At 58.8% G+C, this 21916-nt stretch overlaps 1 protein-coding gene across 1 annotated transcript in view; it reads left to right on the top strand.

Moving 5' to 3' along the window:
* The window catches only part of RUNX3 (RUNX family transcription factor 3), a gene marked incomplete at both ends in the record, with an annotated part of 55869 nt that extends 36436 nt beyond the window's left edge, over positions 1–19433 (top strand). The window contains 3 exons of the mRNA XM_080691824.1: positions 6831–6935; positions 15194–15352; positions 18892–19433. Coding sequence (XP_080547950.1) covers positions 6831–6935; positions 15194–15352; positions 18892–19433 — 806 coding nt within the window. The remainder of the gene's footprint in view (positions 1–6830; positions 6936–15193; positions 15353–18891) is intronic.
* Between the last annotated feature and the right edge of the window lie 2483 nt (positions 19434–21916).

Genomic DNA, 21916 nt, shown 5'->3' with positions numbered 1-21916 from the left:
GTGGGGGCCCCATCTAGCCTTTTCCCCTCCTACGGGGATGTTTTTAGAGGCCATAAGCTCCCTTCCTACAGTTTCGAAACCCATACAGTTTCATGGCAACAATGTCAGTAGAAGGGAAAGGAATTTATAATAAAATACTGATTTGAGTGTGTGAATGTCAGGGTGAGACTGCGCTGTCTGCAGTGAACAGTGCCCTGGGTGCAGACACCACCCATGGCCATAGAGAAGCAACAGGCGGGGCTGTGGGTCTCTGCCGGCTCGCTGTAGATGCCACAATCTGCTGAAGATGTGAAAACTCTTGGCAAATTTACGGACTGACGAGTTCTTTGTTTTTTGTTTTTTGTTTTCCCTTCCCACTCTGTGGTACTAAGTATTAAACGTGGGGCTTCACACTGCTAGGCAAGCACTCTACCATTGGGCTACACCTCAGCCTCCAAATTAAAAAATAAAATGATCTTCCCTTCTGGAAATTCAGTCTATATTAAAAGTACAAAAATAATAATTTTTCTTGTTTTATGTAAAGCTTGAGTTAGATTCTTTTTTTTTTTTTTTTAATTGGTACTGGGGATAGAACCCAGGAGCATTTTACTTCTAAGCTACACCTCCAGCCCTATTTTTTATTCTTTATTTTGCAACAGGGTCTCACTGAGTTGCCAAGGGCCTCACTAAATAGTAGCTGAGGCTGTCCTCAAACCACGACCCTCCGGTCTCAGCCTCCCAAATGCTGGGATTACAAGTATGCACCACCACACCCAGTTCTCAGGGAATTTTTATAAGCAAGTTTTTCCCTCTCGGGAAAAATGAATTCTTCATGGCCCACAGTGCTGGGCATTCACTCCCCCAATACACACCTCACTTCTAAGTGCTAGCAGTACCCTGGGGTGCTTAACTGACAACATGCCACCCATCCCCAAAATGTCCTCTAGAAATGACCACTGACCTCCTCCAAAATAAGAACCCCCTGAGCACCTGACTTGTCATTAGCCTGAGGAGCAGTAGTCTGTGGAGAGAGAGCTGAGGACGTGGGTGGGCGCAGGCTTAGGAGAGGGGATAGATGGTATTTTGGCCAACATTGAGAAAACCCAGAGGCCCCCAGAGACAGAGGTGGCTCATGTGCTGGGGCTTGTCACCTGGCCCAGGGACTTGCCCAAGGCCACCCTGCCCAACCCCTCCGGATCCCTGATTGGCCCAGGGTCCGGAGCCCTGTGGGACTGCCTGGGGCCACTCCAAGTCCCTGGAGGCACCAGTTTCCCCAATGTGGACTTCTCTGGTTCCAGCCAGGACTGGCTCTCAGAGTTCCTGGGAGCCACCCCCGGCCTCCTGGCCATGGCACGTTAGCCTGGGCTCCTGGGAGCCACCCCCGGCCTCCTGGCCATGGCGTGTTAGCCTGGGCTCCTGCACAGGGTTGTGTGTCTCCTCTGCCTTCTGAGCTTCCTGCTCCAGGAGGCCCAGGGACATGAGTGGGTTCCCCACCAAGGCAGAGAGAGAGAGAGAGTTGGACAGGCCAGGGAGAGGTGAGGGGCGCTCTGGGGTGGCTTTCTCTCACTTCCAGTTCAAGGCCCCATTTCCTCCCCTCCACTGGGGCTCAGAGCCCCAGCCCCCTGTCTTTGAGGACACCGGCAGGGGTGGTGACAGATCAGGAAGTGGGAGGAGGCTGTGGAGACGTGCTGGTGACTTCAGGGGTGGCCAGGTGGGGACAGGGCTCCTCACACTGCCAGAGTGGCTCTTTGGTGCCTGTGTGGCGAGCAGGCTCCGGCACATTCTGACTTTTCTGGGTCCTACCAGGATACTGTGTGACCCTCTGTTTTCTCCTCTGTAAAATGATGAGAAAGTTGTCTCTGTGCTTACTGCATTTAACACCTGCTGCCTGCCAGAGGCTCTCTCAGGGCTGGAGACACAGTCCCGAAGAAGGCAGTGACCCCGGAGTTTACATTCTCATAGAGAAACACAAAGCAAAATAAATAGGTAAATGGATGATTAAAACTGATGGGCTTTATGAGGAAATTCACACAGGTGCAGGGGACAGGAAAGGCGGGAGGGGGGCCAATGGTGCTTCCAGTTAAGCAGCTTCGGGCATAAAATAAACGCTGAAGACTGAGCGGCACCTCTGCTAAAACAGCAAAATGTTGAAAAAATTGTGATCAATGTGCTGCCTCGTTCAGCCTATTAAGTAACAAGATCCTGCGGTGAGTCTAATGACGGTCGTGATTCTGGAGTTGTGACGAACATAGACAATATTTAGAGACATCTGCAAGGGCTGTAACGTGATATGTAAATGTCGGTGCCGAAGGTTGGCGGCAAGGTCACAGTAGTCACAGGTACTGCCGGTAACACCTCTGTGGTTTACTGTTTGCGCTCTTATTTGAGAGAGGCTAATTTCAATTAGAGGTTGGGGACAGTACCATTGCAAAATTTTTTCCCATCCCAGTTCACAGGGCTGCCTAGTGCTAAGAAGCGTCTCCCCTGGAGGCCAGGTTTCAATTCCCTAGCCAGGTATGGTGGTGCACACCTGTAATCCCAGTACTTGGGAGCCTGGGACAGAAGGACCGCGGGCTCACATCCAGCCTCAGCTACCTAGCAAGGTGCTCAGCAACTTAGTAAGACCCTGTTTCAAAATAAAAATTAAGAAAAATAAGAGCTGGGCATGGTGGTGCACACTTGTAATCAATCCCTGTACTCAGGAGGCTGAGACAGGAGGATCACAGGTTCACAGCCAGCCTCAGCTACTTAGGCCCTCTGCAACTTAGTGAGACCTCGTTTCAAAATAAAGAATAAAAATAGGGCTGGGGATGTAGCGCAGAGGTAGAATGCCCCTGGGTTCCATCCCTAGTAGCGCAAAAAATAAAATAAAAATAAAAAGAGACCTTATTTCAAAATAAGGAATAAAAATAAGAATAGGGACGTAGCTCAGAAGTAGAATGCTCCTGGGTTAAATCCCCAGTTCCACAAAAATTAATTAATTAAAAAATAAGGCTGAGGGTATAGCGCAGAGGTAGAATGTGATGCCCCTGAGTTCAGTCCTAGTACCACACACACACACACACGCACACGCACACACACACCTACTTTCACTATTACTGTTATTATTATTATTCAGTACTGGGGTGGAATAAATCCACACGCACACAAACACTAACCCCGGTGACATCCCCAGCCCTGAAAATACCTGCTCCTTACACAGTGACCAGGCAGCTTTCCAGCCCAAGCTGAAGGCACGAGTTAGCTGTGGACCAGGCCCTGCAGGGGTGGCTCAAGGGCTCCATCTGGCTGTGGGTTCCAGGCGTCCACATAAGCTCCCCTCTGCCTGCGTGGCCGCTGGGAGCCAGGGAGGTGCCTGGAGAGTCAGAGGCCCAGGGATGCTGGGAGGGTGCCTGGCTGTTGGAGAAATGGGGTCCAAGAGGGAGATGACCTCAGCCAGGGCGGGAGTGTCCAGGCAGGGCATGGGGGGTTCCAAGGCCACCTACCCCAGTGCCCTAGACAGTCTGCTCTGTCTGTAGAAAACATGCCAAGTGCCTGCGGCTCGGCGTGAGCTGCCAGGTTTGGGCCTCGGGGACCCAGGGACAAGTGCATAGCATCTCTATCCTGCCGCTGGCTCAGAGCCGCCAGAGAGCCCTCCTGAGCTCCCAGTGGAGAGGGAGCTTAGTGGCTCTTTCACAGGTTCAAGACTAGCCTCAGAAAATTAGTAAGACCCTATTCCAAATAAAAAAAATAAAAAGGACCCGGATTGCAGCACAGAGGTAGAATGCTCCTGGGTGCAACCCCTGGTAAAACACTAAAACACACACACACACACACACACACACACACACACACACACACACACACAACCTTGTGTCTGAAATCTCTTGAGTTCTTCGGCTAGGCCCTGCCACCTGCCTAGTTGCATTCTGTCCAGGCTTCTCCTGCTGCCAGACTTTTCACTTGATCCTCCCCCCACCCCTTTCGGGTCTGGGGATGGAACCCAGAGGCATCTGACCTCCGAGCTACACCCCCTGCCGGATTTTTTATTCTTTATTTTGAAACAGGGTCTCACTGAGTTGCAGAGGGCCTCACTAGGCAGCTGAGGCTGTCCGCGAACCGTGATCCTCTGGTCTCAGCCTCCCGAATGCTGGGATTACAAGCGTGTGCCCCCACGCCCGGCTCTACTTGATCCTTTGACCGGCCAACACCCAGCCCTGTGGAGACCAAGAGAGCTGGCCCCACCCTGAGCTGCATGTCCTGTCTGGCCGCAGGACCCTTTAATAGGATTCTAAAGAGAACAGTCGCCGCCTCCCCTTGGCGCCCACTGCAGGCCACCCGGGAAGGCACAGGTGCAGGAGGCCATGGCCCTGCCCTCAGGGGTTCCCAGGCCCGGAATGGGATCTCTAGAGACCAGGAAGCGCCCTTCATCCGTGCCAGCATGAAGCTTTGGGGATGAGCCCTGGGTGAAAGAACTCATCCTAGGTGCTAGAAAATGTAGGGTGCTCTTCAAGGAAAACCCCTTTAAACCATTACTAACGCCGGGCGTGGTGGCGCACGCTTGTAATCCCCGCGCTTGGGAGGCGGAGACAGGAGGATCGCGCAGGTTCGAAGCCAGCCTCACTGGCTTAAGAGACCCTGTTTCCAAATTTTAAAAACTATAAAAATAGGTACTGGGAGTGTAGCCCAGAGGTAGAAGGGCTTCCAGGAACCCCAGTACCACCAAAAAAAAAAAAAAAAAAAAATTACTAACCTGTCAATCCTCAGACCAATCAAAGAATTCATTTTAGAAAGCAGAGGCAACCCCTTTTGCCGAAAGTCAGGCTTTCTCTGCTTTCTACACGGGGAGCCTGTCTAAACATAAAAGCAATAGGAGATGTCACTGGGGAGACACAACTGAAAATGAAGAGCAGCTCGGTATTGGGAAGCAAAATGAGAAGCCAGTAAGCTGGGGGACTGATGGCCACCGAGGGACGTGGAGTGTCCGCAAGCTCAGTAGATGCCGCTTTTTTTTTTTTTTTTTTTGCGGGTCTGGGGAATGGAACCCAGAGGCATTTGACCTCCAAGCTATACCCCCGGCTCTATTTTTTAATTCTTTTTATTTTGAAACAGGGTCTTACCAAGTTGCGGAGGGCCTCACTAAGTAGCTGAGGCTGCCCGCAAACTGTGATCCTCTGGTTTCAGCCTCCCAAATGCTGGGTTACAAGCGTGTGCCACCATGCCCGGCTTAGACACCGCTTTTTAAAAAGCCCTAAGACAGCTGGGTGTGGTGGCACACAGCTGTAATCCCAGTACTTGAGATAGGAGGACCCAAAGTTTGAGGCCAGTCTCAGCAATTTAGCATCCTGTTTCAAAATAAAAAGGACTGGGGGTATCCAGGCGTGGTGTGCACACTTGTAATCTCAGCATTTGGGAGGCTGAGACAGGAGGACCACGGTTCGCAGCCAGCCTCCGCTACTTAGTGAGGCCCTTTGCAACTCAGTGAGACCCTGTCTCAAAATAAAGAATAAAAATCAGGGCTGGGGGAGTAGCTCAGAGGAAGAATGCCCCTGGGTTCCATCCTCAGTACCCCCCCCCAAAAAAATCCTAAAATCCTTATAGGGAAATATGAAAGAGTACAAAGCCATCACTTGTGTTGAATTATGGTGGATAAAATGGTATAAAAGCCGGGTGCGGTGGCACACACTTACAACCCCTGTACTTGGAAGGCTGAGACAGGAGGATTGCAGGTTTAAGGCCAGCCTCAGCAACTCAGTGACAGCCTGTTGCAAAATAATAAAAAGGGCTGGGAGTGTAGCTCAGAGGTAGAAGGCTCCTGGGTTCAATCTCTAGTACCAAAAAAAAAAAAAAAAAATTCAGTCTCACTAATAATAGAAGAAAGAAAAACAAAATCAAGAGTTTGGCAATCTTGCAAAAGACACAGTGCCTGGGCCGATGGCACTAGGTGTGCCCCAGCCTCGCAAATCTCGGGGAGAGACAGGCAAAGCCGCCCGGGCCGCCGCAACGTGCTCACTCACGGCTGCTCGGAATCTATTCTAAGGAAATGAGCAGAGATGTAGACAAAGGTTTTTAGAAACAGAAAGTCATTTTCACTTTATTTTAAATGGTAAAAAAAAAATGTATTATTTTAAAAGTTTTTTCCTCTCTCAGGAATTTTCAATGGAGACTTGGGAGCCAAATGTGTGTCTAAAAATAGAACAGGATTCTGGAAATAACAGTTGTGTGTACAGATGAAATGTCTGCAGCTCCCAGATCGGTCCTTCCCCAGCCCTGGCTGCACGCACCAGTAGGAAATTAGCAACGGTGTAAATACCCGAGAGTCAGGAGGTAGATAAATAAAAGATGGGGCGTCTGTGGGTGGAAATATTTTGTAGCCATTAGATGGAGTTTATGAAGAAGTTCTAATGATAATGGAAAGTGCTTTCTGATGTGATATGAAATGAAAAAAAACCAGGATGCAAAAATGCATAATTTTAGTCCCATCTGCAACTGTGTAAATATGCAGACCCATACAGAAAGATTGGAAGAGAACATCCCCAGCTGGTAATGGGGTTTCTCTCTAGCTAGTAGAACGATGTGGGGTTTTCGTTATTATTGTTGTTATCACTGTTTTCTCTGTGTACTCATATTTCTCTGCAAAGAGTATTGCTCTAGGGGGGAGATGTATGTGTTTTTGTGTCTGAAGGGAAAGGACCACAGGAGAACGGTTAAGGAGCAGGGTTAAGAAGCCCGGCCCGAGCCTGGTGCGGGGAGGTGAGGGCCTTGGATGTGAGGCCAGCCTCCCTTCATCCAGTCCTGGGGCGGTTGCGAGCCGGAGGCCAGAGTCGTTGGTGCAAGCGCCAGAGTCCAACCTCCTGCCTCTGACCCTGCAGGGAAGAGTTTCACACTGACCATCACCGTGTTCACCAACCCCACTCAAGTGGCCACCTACCACCGAGCCATCAAGGTCACCGTGGACGGACCCCGGGAGCCCAGACGTAAGTGCCTCTGAGCCCTGGCCAGGGAGGGGGGTCCACGAGGGGGAAGGCAGCAGAGAGTCAGACAGCACCTGCTGGTGAGTTGGTCCTCAGCCCTGTACCCCCACCCCACACCTGTGGACCTTCTGGCTTAGCCCCCGACAGCGGGAGCCAGAGTGGAAGATACAGACTGGCTGCCTGCCTGAGCGCCCACTGAGGTCAGCTCAGGAGACAGGCAAGGAAAACCACAGAGGACCCTTCAGGTGTGGGACGGAGGGGTATTGGGGGTGTCAGTCAGGCCAGGTTCGCTCACACCTGCATCCTCTACCAGTTGCCAGTGGCTGAGGGATGGATGGGGGGAGCAGGGCTGGTTCTGAGACTGAGAGACTGATGAGGATTCTGCACGTGTGTCGAGCGTCTGCTCTGCGCAGGGGTCCTGAGCCACCAGAGAGCTGTGCTCAGCTCCACCTGCCTGCTGCAGGCGGGCATTTGCAGGTTGCGGGGCTGGGGGGGGGGGGCTGCAGGGGAGGTCCCAGGTCTGTGTCATGTTCATCTGGTAGAAGGGAGTCAATGAAACAGCCGGTAGCCGGCTCAGGAGCCCTCCCCAGGCTTCCCCGCCTCCTCACCCAGGTGCACTCCACCTGGGGTGGAGAGCTGGCCAGGAAGAAGATGGAGGGCTGACGAGGTGGGGTGCTGGTGGGGACCTTGCACCATGCCAGGTGCCAGCCCTGGCTTCTCTTTGGGCTGAGCCCACCCAGCGCAGAACACAGGCTCAGAGCCTCCCCTCAGCACCCACGAGGGTCGGAAGGGGAGTGGCAGGGCGCAGCCGCCTCAGCGAGGGGCACCCAAGCCTGACTCCCTCACTCCCCATCTGTCCGTGTCTGAGCTGGTCCAGCAGCTGGCCACAATGATCAGCTAAGAACCAGAACAGGGACCCAAGAGAGTCCCCCAGGCCTCTCAAGTCATCTCCTGGCTCCCCCGAGCTCCGGTACTCCCAGCCAGCCTGGCCAGATTGCTGCCTGTTCCTCCCTACGGGGATCACACAGGGACAGTCCATGCTCTTGACCTTGGACTTCGTGACCCTGGATAGTCATGTCTCCTGTGGGCTTCAGTCTTGTCGCCTGTGAACTGGGCCAGCGAGCCCAGGAGTCTCAAGGTGGTAATGGCTGGGAAGCGCTGGTCACCCCCTGGCCACCGTGGGGCAGAGAGCAGATCCCAAACCAGCCTGCCGGGCTGCGGAACCTGGGGTACAGCACCTCCGAGCCTCCATTTTCTTGTTTGAAAATGGGTTCCCATGAGCAGCTGCTTTGCGGGGCTGTTGTGAGCAGAAGTGGGCTGACCTGAGTAGAGCGCTCACAGGGGACTTGGCAGGGGCCCTTGGCCAGCTCTGTTGTCTGCTGTGTGACCTTGGGCACGTCTCTGGCCTCTCTGGGCCTCGGCCCTCCCGCTCCATGACGTAGGGTGACCCACGGAGATCAGTGGCAACACGTGGTCAGCAAACGGCCTTGGTGGACAGTGGGTCCCAGGAGCTGCGGGTGCCCGGCCTTCTGTTCTTCCCACACCCGCTCCTGCCCTGCCCGTCCCCACCACCAGTATGGCGGCCTCCCCACATCCCGGCCCTGGTGCCCAAGGTAAAGTGTGCGCCTCCCCTGAAGGCGGCCTCGGTCCTGCTCACATCCCCAGGGGCAGGGTCAGATGGACAGGAGCCACAGTGGGCCCGAGGTGAGGGTGCAGCGGTCGGAACCACTCCAAACCCTATGAACGGTGCGCCCATTCACAGAGCCATAGGAGTGGGGCCTGGAGCTTGGCTGGAAAGCCCCCAGGGGCCAGGCAGCCTCAGTGCCTCCACATTCAGCCTGGCAGGTCCCGCCAAGGACCCTAGGGGGCCGAGGCTGGGGCTGCCAAGGACCCTAGGGGGCCGAGGCTGGGCCCAGCCCCGGGGCCCCCAGTTGAATCCCCTGCCTGCCCTTCTCTCCTGCCCCCCAAGGCCTGAGGCGGCCCCTCCCAGGATAAGCTGGGGGGAGGGCCGCACAGACTCAAGCAGCTGAGATCAAAGGAGTTGAGGCAGCAAAAGACAGGAGAAGCAGGGCCGAGGCCAGCCAGCACTGGAGGCCAGGGTTGGTGTGTGGCCAGTGACAGGCGGCGTTCTGGGTCGTGGCTAGGGCCAGTCAGCAGTTGTAGAATGACTTTTTCAAAGGTCTTGGCAGGAGCTCATTGACGGCGGGACTGTCCTCAGGGGCTGCCTGGTGGCCCCGGCACCCTCATTCCCCCAGGCCCCTGCTCTGCAGCCCAGCCCCCTGTGAGCACTGAGCCCAGGAGTGGGAGTGTGAAGATCCCTGGGGCCCAGCTGTGGGTTCTGTGGCTGGGTCGTTCCCCTCTGGCGCCCTGCAGCATGCCCGACCTGCAGCCAGGTGGCCAGCTGGGTCTGAGGCTGGCTTGGTGGCTTCCTGCCTGTGTGGCCTCGGTTGGTTTCTGAGGTTCTCCATGCTGTCCCTCAGAGTCACCGGGGCTGGTTAACACAGAGGTTGCTGAGCCCGATCCAGGACTGGGGCCAGAGGTGGTGCAGCGCCTGGCTGTGCTGCCGGGGACCACAGCTTGGGGACAGCTAGCCCCATCTGCCAGGCTCTGCAGGGGCTGGGACTGAAAGGGTCGGATCCAGCTTCCTCATCCTCCCCGGGACAGACATCTTCCTGGCCTGAAATCTTCCTGCGGCCCTTTCCTCCCCCAGCACATGTGGAATGATTTCAACAAATCCATTCCTGGGCACCTGCCGCAGGTCAGACATGATTCCACATGCAGGTGACCGTCTTCCTGGGCCTTGCAGTCCAGAGGGAAGAGATGGAAACGGGTTTTGCTGTCCTGACGGCCCCCAAAGGCCCCACCCTTTCTGTGCCAGGAGCCTCTCCACCTTCCTCTCCTGCACCCTCTGCTCTCCCTGACTCTGGCCTCCCGGGCTCCTGCCAGGCCCCCGCCTAGTGCTGCGGGCTCACTCCCTCCACCTCTCAGCGTCACACACAGCCCTGTGCCCGCTCTCAGTGCCTCCTGTGTGCTCCTGCCTTGACCACTGTCGCTTCGGAGGTCCCACTTAGCTCACCAATCTAACTTATCCACTCCCTTGCACACGCGCGCATGCACACACATACACACGCGCGATTCTGCCAGCCTCTGGTACAACCCTGATGATGCCAACCTGAGCACCCTGCAGGGGCTTAGTACGTACTTAATGAGTAAGCAAAGGAAAGCCATTAGTTAATTTAATTCCAGGTGGTGAGAAGACAAGTAAAACTTCTACAGGGGCCAGAATATGGGTAGGCTGTGGGGTGGGGGCGCCTCCAACAGAGGTGAGCTGTGATGGGGCCCAGGCAGTGGGGTGCCTGCGGGGCAGGATGGGACCCAAGAAGGAGACCTGACAGTGCTCCAGTCCCAAGCTTCTCCTGGGCTAGGGAGGGGCAAGCGCCAGCCAAACAGCCCCTAGGGCCCAGGAGAGTCCCCTGAGCTGGGGGCAGGCCCAGGAAGCTGCCCAGCAGGAGGGAAGGGGTTAAGCCCAGACCTCCCGGGCTCCCTTAATCAAGCCCAGTTGCATCCCTGGGAGGGAGGCGCCCGCTGGCCCCCTGCCAGCCCGTTTCCCTGCCCAGCCACGCTGGGCTTTCATCTGCTCACAGGGGGCCGATTCACGGCAGACCACCCCGGGCCCGGCACCGCCTGCCTGCCAGCGCACGCGGCTGTTCTTGTCCGGTGTAAATCTCCTGACAGGCCGCAGAGAGGCCGCCGCGCCCACCCCACGGGCAGACAGTGGCTACTGTGTCTGGGCCGCAGCCACGGAGGCGGCCCAGTGGTGAAGGACCCTGGTGGTCAGGCTCACACCGTGGCCCACCAGATGAGGCTGTCCCCTCGGCCCTGCCTGACTGCTCCGGCTTCCTGTTCCTCTCCCACCCACCCCATGAGCTGAGCTGCCTCTTGCTGGCCGGAGCCCGTGCCCGTGACCCAGCTCTGCTCACAAGTCACCAAGACCTAGCTCCAGCTGAGCTCTTGAAATGTTATGATTGTTCCAGGTTCAAACATCACTGCATGACCTTGACCAGGCCTCTTCTTTCCCATCTGTAAGATGGGCATGAGGCCAGCTGCCTCTCAGAGAGCTATGTCCCTTGGAGGTGACGTGCCGCCCGGCTGGTGCAGTGCCCGGCACCTTGGAAGAGCCTGTTCTTCTATCCCAGGACTCATATGTGCAGTGTGGAGGCAGGGGCTGGCCTGGGTGACCTCTGTCTTCCCCTAGCAGCACCAGGTACCTGGCAGGTAGTGGGTGGGACCCCTCGCTGGCCCAGCTGGTGGGGATGAGCGACACCCTGGGGACAGTGGTCAGGGAGCCCCCCAAATGGAATTGGCACCATGACCCTGGACAATCACCCAGCTTGAAGGGACCCAGCCTGATTCCACCCATTAGTCACACACCTGGGTGGAGGCCACCCCCACTGTCCAGGTGCACCTGCTCCAGGAGCAGGCGTCCAGGTCAGAGCTGGCATGCGGCCACCTTCCTTGACGACCGAGGTCCGTTGGCTGTTTAACTCTCAAAGCCTGTCCGTACCTGGGGCTCAGGCCAGCAAACAGAGGCTGGAAGGGAGACAGACTTGCTGAGGACACTCTGGGCGACTGCTGCCTGGTGTGGGCCTGGGGCCACTGGGCCAGTGGAAGGAGCCAGCTGGGATCTATTCAGGGTCCTGAGTACTAATCAAGGCCAGCTGAGGAAGTCAGCTAGGATCTGAGTGGACTGAGCGGCTGGGCAGGAGGCCAGGCCCCACCCTAAAGAGGCCTTTCCCGGGTGTTCCCCATCCTCCCTCCCCACAAGCTGCTCTAGAGAGTTGTAATCCATCCTCAAACTCATCCATACCCTCAAGGGTTAAACACGATGCTAGGATCCAAGAAAAGCAGATGGGGGGCCAGATGCATTCTGTGACCTTGAGCACATAGTTGGCTGCAACTGAGCCTCAGTTTCTCACCTGTAAAATGGGGACAGTGGTAGAGTTCCTCAAAGGGGAAGTGGCAGGGACAGCAGACATCGCTGGGAGCTGCTGAGATACTGCGGCAAAGGAAGATTTTCAGGAGCAGTGGCTGCCGAGGAGGGTGCTCAGGAGCAGTGATGCTCAGAGGTTGCTCAGGAGCAGTGGATACAGAGAAGGATGCTCAGGAGTTTTGGATGCAGAGGAGGGTGCTCAGGAGCAATAAATATAGAGGAGGATACTCAGGAGCAATGGAAGCAGAAGAGGGTCCTCAGGAGCAGTGGATACAGAGAATGATGCTCAGGAAACGGCTGCATAGGGGGTGCTCAGGAGCTGTGGCTGCAGAGGAGGGTCCTCAGGAGCAGTAGATGCAGAGGAGGGTCCTCAGGAGCAGTGGATGAAGAGGAGGGTGCTCAGGAGCAATGGATAAAGAAGAGGGTGCTCAGGAGCAATGGATAAAGAAGAGGGTGCTCAGGAACAGTGAGTGGATGCCAGAGAAGGGTGCTCAGGAGCTGTGACTGCAGAGGAGGGTCCAGAGAAGCAGTGGATTTAGAGGAGGGTGCTCAGGAGCTGTGGCTGCACAGGAGGCTGCTCAGGAAGTAGGTGCAGTTTTTAGCATTTTTGCTTGGGCTTCCTGCTTGGTTTTTTGTTTGTTTGTTTGTTTGTTTGTTTGTTTGGTTGGTTGGTTGGTTTTCTGCAGTACAGGGAATTAAACCCAAAGGCATTCTACCTCCAAGCTACATCACCAGCTCCATTTTTTATTTTGAAACAGGGTCTCACTAAGTTATGGAGGACCTCACTAAGTAGCTGAGGCTGGTGGTGAACTTGTGAACCTCCTGTCTCAGCCTCCGGAGCACTGGGATTACAAGCATGCACCATCACGCCCGGCTTGCTAGCTGCTGTTTTTAAGGGCAGTTACAGGGGCTCAGTGTCGAGAGATGGGGCTTCTTGGAGGAGATCTTGGTTGGACCTCAGGCTAGGCTCTGAGTTGGGGGACAAAACCACAGAGCACAGCCGCCGCCACAGCAGGAGAGAGGGTGCTGGGCATGTTGACCCTGGGAGCAGCCCCTCCCTCTTTCCTCCGGCCTGTGGGTGGCCACAGACCACAGGCTGATCCTGGCCTTCTTAATCCAGGGACTTTCAGCAGGAGGAGACCTGGGGGAGCTGGCTGAGTTCAGGGGAAACTGAGGCACTACGAGTAGAAGAGCCGGGCAGGGCCCCAGGTGACCTAGTGAGCCGGGCCAGCCTCCTCTAGCTCTCGCTGTGGGAAACCAAATGAAAGAGGCCTTTTCTACAGCGTCCTCTCCTCGGGCGCAGGCACTTCCGTTCTGGTCGCTCCAGTGTGAGGGCCCCAGCCCCGTGGCTCTGAGACTTTCTGGCGCCCTGGCCACGTGGGGCGGCCTGGGCTCCCCGACAGTGGCTCCAGTGCTCCAGCAGTTCCCACGGCGCTGTGGAAAGGCCTCTCCTGCAGGAAGTCTGCCCTCCGTGAAGGCCGAGCAGCGCGGGCGTTTAGGGAGTCAGATTACCTAGTTCATAGGTGGGACTGGAGCCAGCCACCTAGCTTCCAGCTTGTCCAGAAGCCTCAGCAGCCCCATCTAAACAATGGGAGCAAAAAGGGAATGTCAGAGAAGGAGCACTGGACCTGGAGTCCTAGAGCCAGGTGTAGATCCAGCCCTGCTGTACTAGCATTGTCTCCAGACACAGGGGCTCCATCCTGCCTGCCCCCCACCCCCGGCATGAGCAGCAGTCCTGAGAGAGTGACCCAGGCAGATGCCTGGTGTCCACAGACCTTGCTGGCCCAGGTAGGGGTGACTTGAGCCACACCCCAGGCTGAGCCCAGGCGTGAGAGCCCTGCCCTCCTGCTGACCCAGACCCTCCATTGCCGACAGCCCGCTCACATCTCTCCGCTCCCTGCGGTCTCGGCAGCCAGGTGGTGGCATGTCCGAGGAGTGCCAGGGCTGAGCCTGTAGGGAGCTCTGGCACCCATGGCCACCATCTATTGCCTTCTGTTGGCGCCGTCTGTGCGCCCGCCCCCTCCTGCCCCTCCAGCCGCGTTTCCGTGCTTGCCCAGCACCATTGGCATCTGAATTTGAGCCCCAGCTCCAGCCCAAGTTTCCCCTCTGTGGTCAAGAGTGGGAGGGGGCTGCAATGAGGCCTGGCCAGGGGCCAGATGGTCTCACCCCTGCCACCAGGCATGGACCACACTCTGGGCCAGGTCCTCCTGGAGGAGACGTGGGGTTCTCTGCGTCCTGGGGACTGCCGAGCCTCCGTGGCCCCAGGCCTCCCTGAGGCTCCAGGGTGCCCGTTTGAACTCGTGGCAGGGCCATGTAGGGAGCTTAGGGGTCTGCAGGGAGGGACCAGAAGCCTCCATGCCCCCATCCTCAGCCTCAGGCCCATTCCGAGGCTCCAGGTCTGTCCCCACAATCCATTGTGGTCAACAGCCATTCGACACATGCCCAGTCCCCCTTGTCTGCCCCGGGAGGAACAGGAAAGCATTGTCTTACCTCCCACCTACTTCCTCCTCTCTCATATGTCACTCTAGACCCGAGGACTGGGACTAACTCCCCATCAGGCGCTGAGGCTGGTCCTCCTGAGTGGCCCAGGACAGTGGGGTAGAGGAGATGCTGGCCTTCTCCACGGGTGGGCCCGTGCCGGGAGCCCCTGTCCTTGACCCCAGCTTCCAAGCCGGGTTGAGAGTCCAGCTGGAGCCTCTGCCGGAGTCCTGAGGGGTTCCCCTTCTATCCGGGGTGCAGAGGAGAGGAGGTGTGGGGGTTCTCGGGTGGCTCGGGGCTGGGTCAGCCAGTGCCCTCGTGTTCTTGCAGGTGTGAAGCGGGGCCTGGGCCCTGGGAGGCGAGGGCAGCATCCCGGCCCCTCTCCCTGCCTCCTTTGGGAGCCTCCTTGAGCCACTTTCCAGCCTTGCTTCCCCTTCTGCTGAACAGTGTGCTGGGAAGGCTCAGGCCACAGGCTTTCCGTCTGGGTCTGGACTTCACAGTGTACGACCACGTGGCCGGAGCCCTGTCTGAGCCCCACATGAGGCCTAAGAGCGACTGCTCCACTTGTACAGTGTAGGGGGATCTTGGTAGCCCTGGGGGAGCCCATAACCCCCATTCTCTGCTCAGAAAGTCTCCTGAGCCCTCAGGAGAGCCTGGTGGGGACCTTGGGTTCTCCCTGCAGAATCCTAAGGTTTGACCTCTGGAAAAACTTCCCAGCACAGTGAGGCATTCCTGTGCCCCCACCCCGAGACCCTGGGGAGCCCGTGTCTGATGGGCTCCTCCTGCTCCACAGGGCATCGCCAGAAGATGGAAGACCAGACCAAGGCGTTCCCCGACCGCTTTGGAGACCTGGACCGGCTGCGCATGCGGGTGGCGCCGAGCACCCCCAGCCCCCGCGGCTCACTCAGCAGCACGAGCCACTTCAGCAGCCAGGCCCAGACCCCAGTCCAAGGTAGGGACAGCCGGTCAGGGGGGCTGCGCGGGGAGAGGGGCGAGGCAGGGCGCGGTCCACCCGCCCAGACCCCAGTCCAAGGTAGGGACAGCCGGTCAGGGGGGCTGCTCGGGGAGAGGGGCGAGGCAGGGCGTGGTCCACCCGCCCAGACCCCAGTCCAAGGTAGGGACAGCCGGTGGGGGGGGGGGGCTGCGCGGGGAGAGGGGCGAGGCAGGGCGCGGTCCACCCGCCCAGACCCCAGTCCAAGGTAGGGACAGCCGGTGGGGGGGGGTGGGGGGGGGGCTGCGAGGGGAGAGGGGCGAGGCACGGCACCGTCCACCTGCCCAGACCACAGTCACTTCCGGTCAGTGTTGCCACCCCGGCTTTTCAGCAAGGAGGCAGCGGGTGCAGTTGTCACCTCTGGCTGTTTCCTGGGGGCCCACTGGGTGCCAGGCCTTCATTCATTCACCCAGCAAACGTGCCTTGATTTTCACACGGTCTCTGGGAAGACAGGGCCCCACCTCCAGGAGCCTTTGGGGATGGGGAGAGGGCAAATCTGTAGTGCCAGTATTAAAGCTGGGCGTGGTGGTGCACGCCTGTAATCCCAGTACTTGGGAGGCTGAGACAGGAGGATGGCAGGCTCAAGATCAGACTTAGCAACTTAGACTCTCAGCAAACTAGCGGGACCTTGTTTCAAACAAAAAATAGAAAAAGGCCTAGATATGGCACTCAGAGCTGGAGTGCCCTGATTCAGTCCTCAGTACAAAAAAAAAAAAAAAAAAAAAAAATGGGCATGACTCGTTCCAGGAGCTGACAGACCAGCCCCCCTGTGCACGCAGCGCCCCTCCCTTGGTCTCCCCTCTCCCTTCTGAAAGTCTGTGGGGTGGATCCCCGCCCAGGGCTCCGGTGGTACTCAGATGATAGGACGGACAGCACTCAGGCAAGCTTTATAAACAGTAGAGTGAGGAGCCAGCCCTGGAGAAGCCTGGGACCCGCCTTTCCCTTGGTCAGAGACTCCTCCCAGGCAGGGCGGCCCTGGGGCGGAAGGGGTTGGATGGAGACAGCAGGCGCAGCCGCTGCCAGGGTGCGGGCAGCTCTTCAGAGCATGCAGGGACTTGGGTGTGGACTCTCCGGGTACTCCGCTGGCGAGTTGGGGTGCAGGAGGCGTGTGCAGGCTTTACTCAGGCCAATCAGGGGCGCTCAGCCGTGGGTCCGACGCTCCCCCTGTTCCTTCTCAGCCTGCTCAGGGCCCGTGTGGCAGCTGAGGGAGCAAGCGAGGTCCACAGGCCAGCCAGACTGAGGCACTCAGCTCCTGGGCCCTGGGGAGCCGCAGGGAGGCTCTGGCCTCCAAGGTGCTGGGAGGTCCTTGCACTCTGGCCTCTTGTCCACCCCCGCCCAGTAAGATGTCTCTGCCCTCGCCCCTTACAGACCAGTACCTGCCAGGTGACAGCATCGGCCTCTCCCTGCCGTGGGCGGAGCCTGGCCTAACGGTACTGGGCCCAGCCAAGGCAGCCCCAGAATCCAGCACGGGGCGGCGTGGGGGTAAATAGCGGCTTCCTGTGCACCCACTGCCATCCACAATTTGGGGTTCAGCACCTGCAGGGCCCTAGGCAGCCTGCCCCCTCCACCCAGCCCCAAGGGTCCTCACCCAGCCCCACAGCATGTACAGCCCTGCCTCCACCCTGGCTGGGAGGGGAGGAGTCCGGCCTGTATGGGGCAGTGGCTGACCTTGTCCTCTGCTGCCCCAGCCTCTCCTTAGTGGCCCATAGCACTGGGACCAACAGGCTCTCAGCCCCACCGAGAGCAAGGCCTGGACCCAGGAACAGTCAGGTGGCCTGGCTAGGAGTCTGGCCGCCTTGCTGGTCTCATCTGTAGGGTGGGAAGAAGGACCTCCCTGCCATAGCCAAGGGTCTCCCTCCTGGTGGGGTCAATGCTGCCCTCAGACTCCATCCTGGGATCCCTGAGGACAGCCCACCACCTCTGCCCTTGGTGTCTGTTAATAGCTTTGACCCCCGGCTTTGGTCACCTGTGCGCAGTGTGGAGGACCCAGCCCCTCTCTACCCCAGCCCTGGCCCCTACTTCAGCTGCCCACGAAGGGGGCTTCTCCCAGCTCAAAGGGCCCATTCAGAAGCCAGCACCAGCTGGGGCGATTTGGAGAAGAAAATAAACATTTCCTCCCACTGTTGGGATTGGCTGCTCTGGGTGCAGCCAACTCAGGTTTCCTGAGGCTGAGGGCGGGGCAGTGCCCTGGGCAAGTACCTCCCCCACCCAGGAGGAGCCCTTGGCAGGTCACAAGCCCTTATGAACTTGGGGCCCACGCCAGGCCCTCCTGTGCCCAGAGCCACTGGCCCACCCTAGGTCCCTGTCTGGGTTTCTTAGTCTTGAGAACAGTGCTGTTGGTGGGCAGTACCCACCTCTGCTCTGTCTAGCATGGAGTTGTTCCATACTTGTGTGGCTGGAAGGCCACTCCTCTGGGGTCCTGGACACAGGACCCACCAGAGCAGGCCCCAGACATTCCAGAAAGCTCCAGTCAGCCAAACCCCAGCCCCCTCTCCCCACTGGAGCCAGGAGCACCTCTCCACCATGAGCCTCATCAGGGCCAGAGACGCTGCTGAGGGACACACCCCAGCTGACCGCAGGCCCCTGAGCCCCAGAAGGGACATGTCCACCAGGGCTACCTCTACCCCAGGTAGAGCCGAGGTAGCAAGGGGACAGAGCCTGGTGACCTGGGTCCTCTCCTGGCCTTATGCTTTGGTGGGTGAGACGGGACTGGGCCAGATAGGCTTCCCCCCTGGACCAGCTCACTCACAGAACAGGAAGGCCCTGAGTCAGGGCCTCATCTCTGCAGAGCCCTGAAAGGCCAGCTGTCCTGCTGCCCAGAGAAGAGCAGCAACAGGCTGGCCGTGCAGGGCCGTGAGGCCACCCTGTGCCCGGCCCTTCTCAGCCAGGGAGCCTGTCAGACGAGTTCTTACAGCTGTTATGGCTCTGGGGAGCGGATGCACAGAGTGGCTGAGTGACTTGCCCAAGGACACTCCTACAGCCAGTAAGTCAAAACCAGGATGGCTGTCCAGCTCCAGAGGCCATACAGCCTCTGTGCGACTGCCTCAGACAGAAGACAGCTGCCTTGCTGTGATAAGGCCTCGGGGGTTTGCACCAGGTCCCATGTGCTATGGACCCCACTGCTTCACCCTCTCTGGGTCTCCCTGTTCCCACCAGGGAGTCAGATTCAGTCCCAAAGCCTATTTGGACACTGAGGTTTGGGAGTCTGGGATGACACAGGCGGAGGTACCTTGTCTTCCAGCTCGCTGAGCCAAGCTCTGGGTGCAGGGTCTGCTGGACACTAACCAGGTTGGGCTCTGGCCCCTCCTCTGCTCCCGCCCACCTCCCAGCTGGCTTCATCCTGGGAGTCATGGTGACTCCGTCCCCAGTCCAGGGCAGGAAGAGCCCAGAGCCAGGGATCCTCCCAAATGGGCCTGTGGGCTGGAGCCCCGAGGTCACACCTCAAGAAGGCCTCTGGGTAGTTCAGGCGGCCACTGACCTTCCTCTCTGCTGTTCCCCAGGCACCTCGGACCTGAACCCCTTCTCGGACCCCCGCCAGTTTGACCGCTCCTTCCCAGCGCTGCCAACACTCACGGAGAGCCGCTTCCCCGACCCCAGGATGCATTACCCAGGGGCCATGTCTGCCGCCTTCCCCTACAGTGCCGCGCCCTCGGGCACCAGCCTGGGCGGCCTCAGCGTGGCGGGAGTGCCGGCCACCAGCCGCTTCCACCACACCTACCTCCCGCCGCCCTACCCCGGCGCCCCGCAGAGCCAGAGCGGGCCCTTCCAGGCCAACCCCGCGCCCTACCACCTCTACTACGGCGCCTCATCGGGCTCCTACCAGTTCTCCATGGTGGCCGGCACCAGCGGCGGGGAGCGCTCGCCCACCCGCATGCTGGCCTCCTGCCCCAGTAGCGCCGCCTCAGTGGCCGCTGGCAACCTCATGAACCCTAGCCTGGGCGGCCAGGGCGACGGCGTGGAGGCCGACGGCAGCCACAGCAACTCACCGACAGCCCTGAGCACACCAGGCCGCATGGACGAGGCTGTGTGGCGGCCCTACTGACCGCACAGCCGGTGGACTCCACTGAAGGGGACCTAGCCCCCCAACAGGGACCGGCCCGCTCTGAGGCTCAGCGCAGGAATGGGACTTCCACTCCAGGGTGGCTGCGGTCCCAGGGGCCAGAGCTGGCAGGCGGCTCTGAGAGCATCTGTCCGGCCACATCTTTGTACAGAGGGGATGGAGATGTCCCTAGGACACTGCCCTCACCGCCATCCCAGTCATCTCAGCCTAGCTTCCATGGGCGTTTTCCTCCTATCCGCTCCCCAAACCACCTCACGGTCTCCAGCTATGCCCAGGGGCCTTTCCTGGGCCGGAGCCCATCTCCATTCCAGAGCAGAGGGGTCCTCAGCATACAGGGTGAGCCCCAGGCCCTGGGAAGATGTCCCCAGCCCTCCACCCTCCTCAGACACTCTGCGCCCCATGGGCCCAGCCTGCCCTCTGCTTTTACACAGGTGTCAGAACTGGAAAGCCCTAACGCCAAGGGTTCCCTTACTGTAGATCTGGGGCAGGGCCCAGACCTCGCTGGCAGAGGGGATGGGAGCACACCTGAGCCAGACCCCAGCTAAGTCCCTGGCCCGCCCCGCTGCCCATGGCACCAGGCCCTGGGTGGGGAGTGTGTGGCATCAGGCCCCTCAAACAGAGAAGGCTCTTGGAGCAGGGCCTCTGAGCACGCCTCTGCCCGAGGCCCTGGCCCTGGGCTCTCGGGGAGGCTGGCTTCACAAGTTCCAGCTGTGGCGTGAACTCAGGGGCCAGGCAGGTCCTAGCAGAAAGGAAGCACTTCGGAGAGGAGCCAGGTCCAGCTGGCCTTCCGGTCCTGTTGGGTCCAGCGAGCTCCACCCCCCTCGCTGCCAGCCCTCCAGGATGGCCCCACCCCCTCTGCCAGCCCCTGATAGCAGCCCTCCTCTCTAACCCGTTCATGCTTCAGAAACAAACCGTCTTGAACAATGAGCGGTTTTTAAACCTGATTTTAGCAAAAGCCTCCAACATTTCCAAACAAGGTCTCTTGTAGATCCAGCTCTGTGGTTGTGCACAGCGCCCCGCCCACACTGCTGCCATCTGCTGGTGTGCAGTCGTTAGGGTCCCATCACCTTCCCCAGGGGTCACAGGCCCAGGGCAGCACCTCCCAGAGACGGGTGGCCGGAATCCCACCTTGTCCAAGAGGACAGGAGTGACTAGCGAGGTGGGGGCGAGAGGTCGAGGGCACGTTGTGGGAGGCGGGGCAGCTGCAGAGGCCTCCCAGCCCTGGCACAGCCCTCCGTGCTCAAAGCTACACCCCAGCATCTGCGGGTGGATGCAGGCCTCCCCAGCGCGCAGGTCAAGGGGCCTCACGTCCGAGTCCTTCAGTTCTAGAAAAGCTTCAGGGGAAAATGTGAGGAGACGCTCCCGAGGGTTAGACGGCAGCGTGGTTTTTCGTAACAGTGTTGGCCACACCCTCTGGGTGTGGAAATCGGCCTGCAGTGCCCCTGGTGATGCCCTGCCACAGCACTCGGCCTGTGGTGCCAGCCCAACCGTCACATCTCGGGAAGTCCTTCTGCGACCCTACCCAGATCCCTCCTGCTGTGGCTTCCAGGGTCCGCCATCACGGAAAGTGTCTCCGGCTCTTCCGACTCCCTGTGCCCAGGGCCTGCCCTCCCTTCTCAGGAAACCCACAGACCCATGTCCCGCCTGCTTTGCGCCCGCTCTGTGGCTGTGGACTGGCCCAGGTCAGCGAGGGGGGTGCCTTCTGGTTCCCAGTGCCCAGCACTTTGTAGCCCCTCCCCAAGCAACTACCCCATCCTGGCCCCCCAGCCCTGGCCGGGCAGGGACAGAAAGTAAATTGACCCCCGCCTCTCCACCCGCCGTGGGGGAGCAGCCGGGCTGGTGACAATGGGTCCGTCCTTGCAGGGCTGGCACACTAGGAAGCGAAGGAGGAGGCAGAGAACGCGCCGTGCCGTAGGCGCGAAGGCAGCGCGTGCAGACCCTTCGTGGCAGCGGCACTGTCCCACCGAGGCCTTCCTGCCACCGCCCTCGTGTCTCCCGTGAACCGCCCAGCTGGGTGGGTGGGGTGGAGACTGCTTTGCACTATCATTTGCTTGGTGTGTTTGTTTTCCATGCACAACTTGCTTGTAAACTGTCTTCTGTACTATTTAACTGTAAAATGGGATTTTGACTGATTTGTTACAATAATATAACATGTCGAAGACGCTGGTACCCAGCTTCTGGGGCTGTGTGGGTGCTGTGGGGGCGGAGACCTCCTGCTTTGTGGGGTGGGGGCTGCTGGACACCTGGTGCCTGGGCCTCCTGGTCTCCGGCTCCACCAGGAATGGCCACAGAAACTCCCCCTGGCCCAAGGACAGCATGGAGCCCCCTGGCATGGCCAGGCCTCCAAGCTGCCACCAACCCTTCCTCCCTCAGTGGGCTCTATGGGTCAGAGACCCCTGCATACAGTCCCAGCTGGACCCCCAGGTGCAGGTCTGGGGAGTGGGCAAAGGTGGAGGACACCCCTA

Source organism: Muscardinus avellanarius, assembly GCF_963383645.1.
Source record: "Muscardinus avellanarius genome assembly, chromosome: 3".
NCBI classification, from domain to species: domain Eukaryota; kingdom Metazoa; phylum Chordata; class Mammalia; order Rodentia; family Gliridae; genus Muscardinus; species Muscardinus avellanarius.
This window is presented reverse-complemented; position numbering and strand designations above follow the sequence as displayed.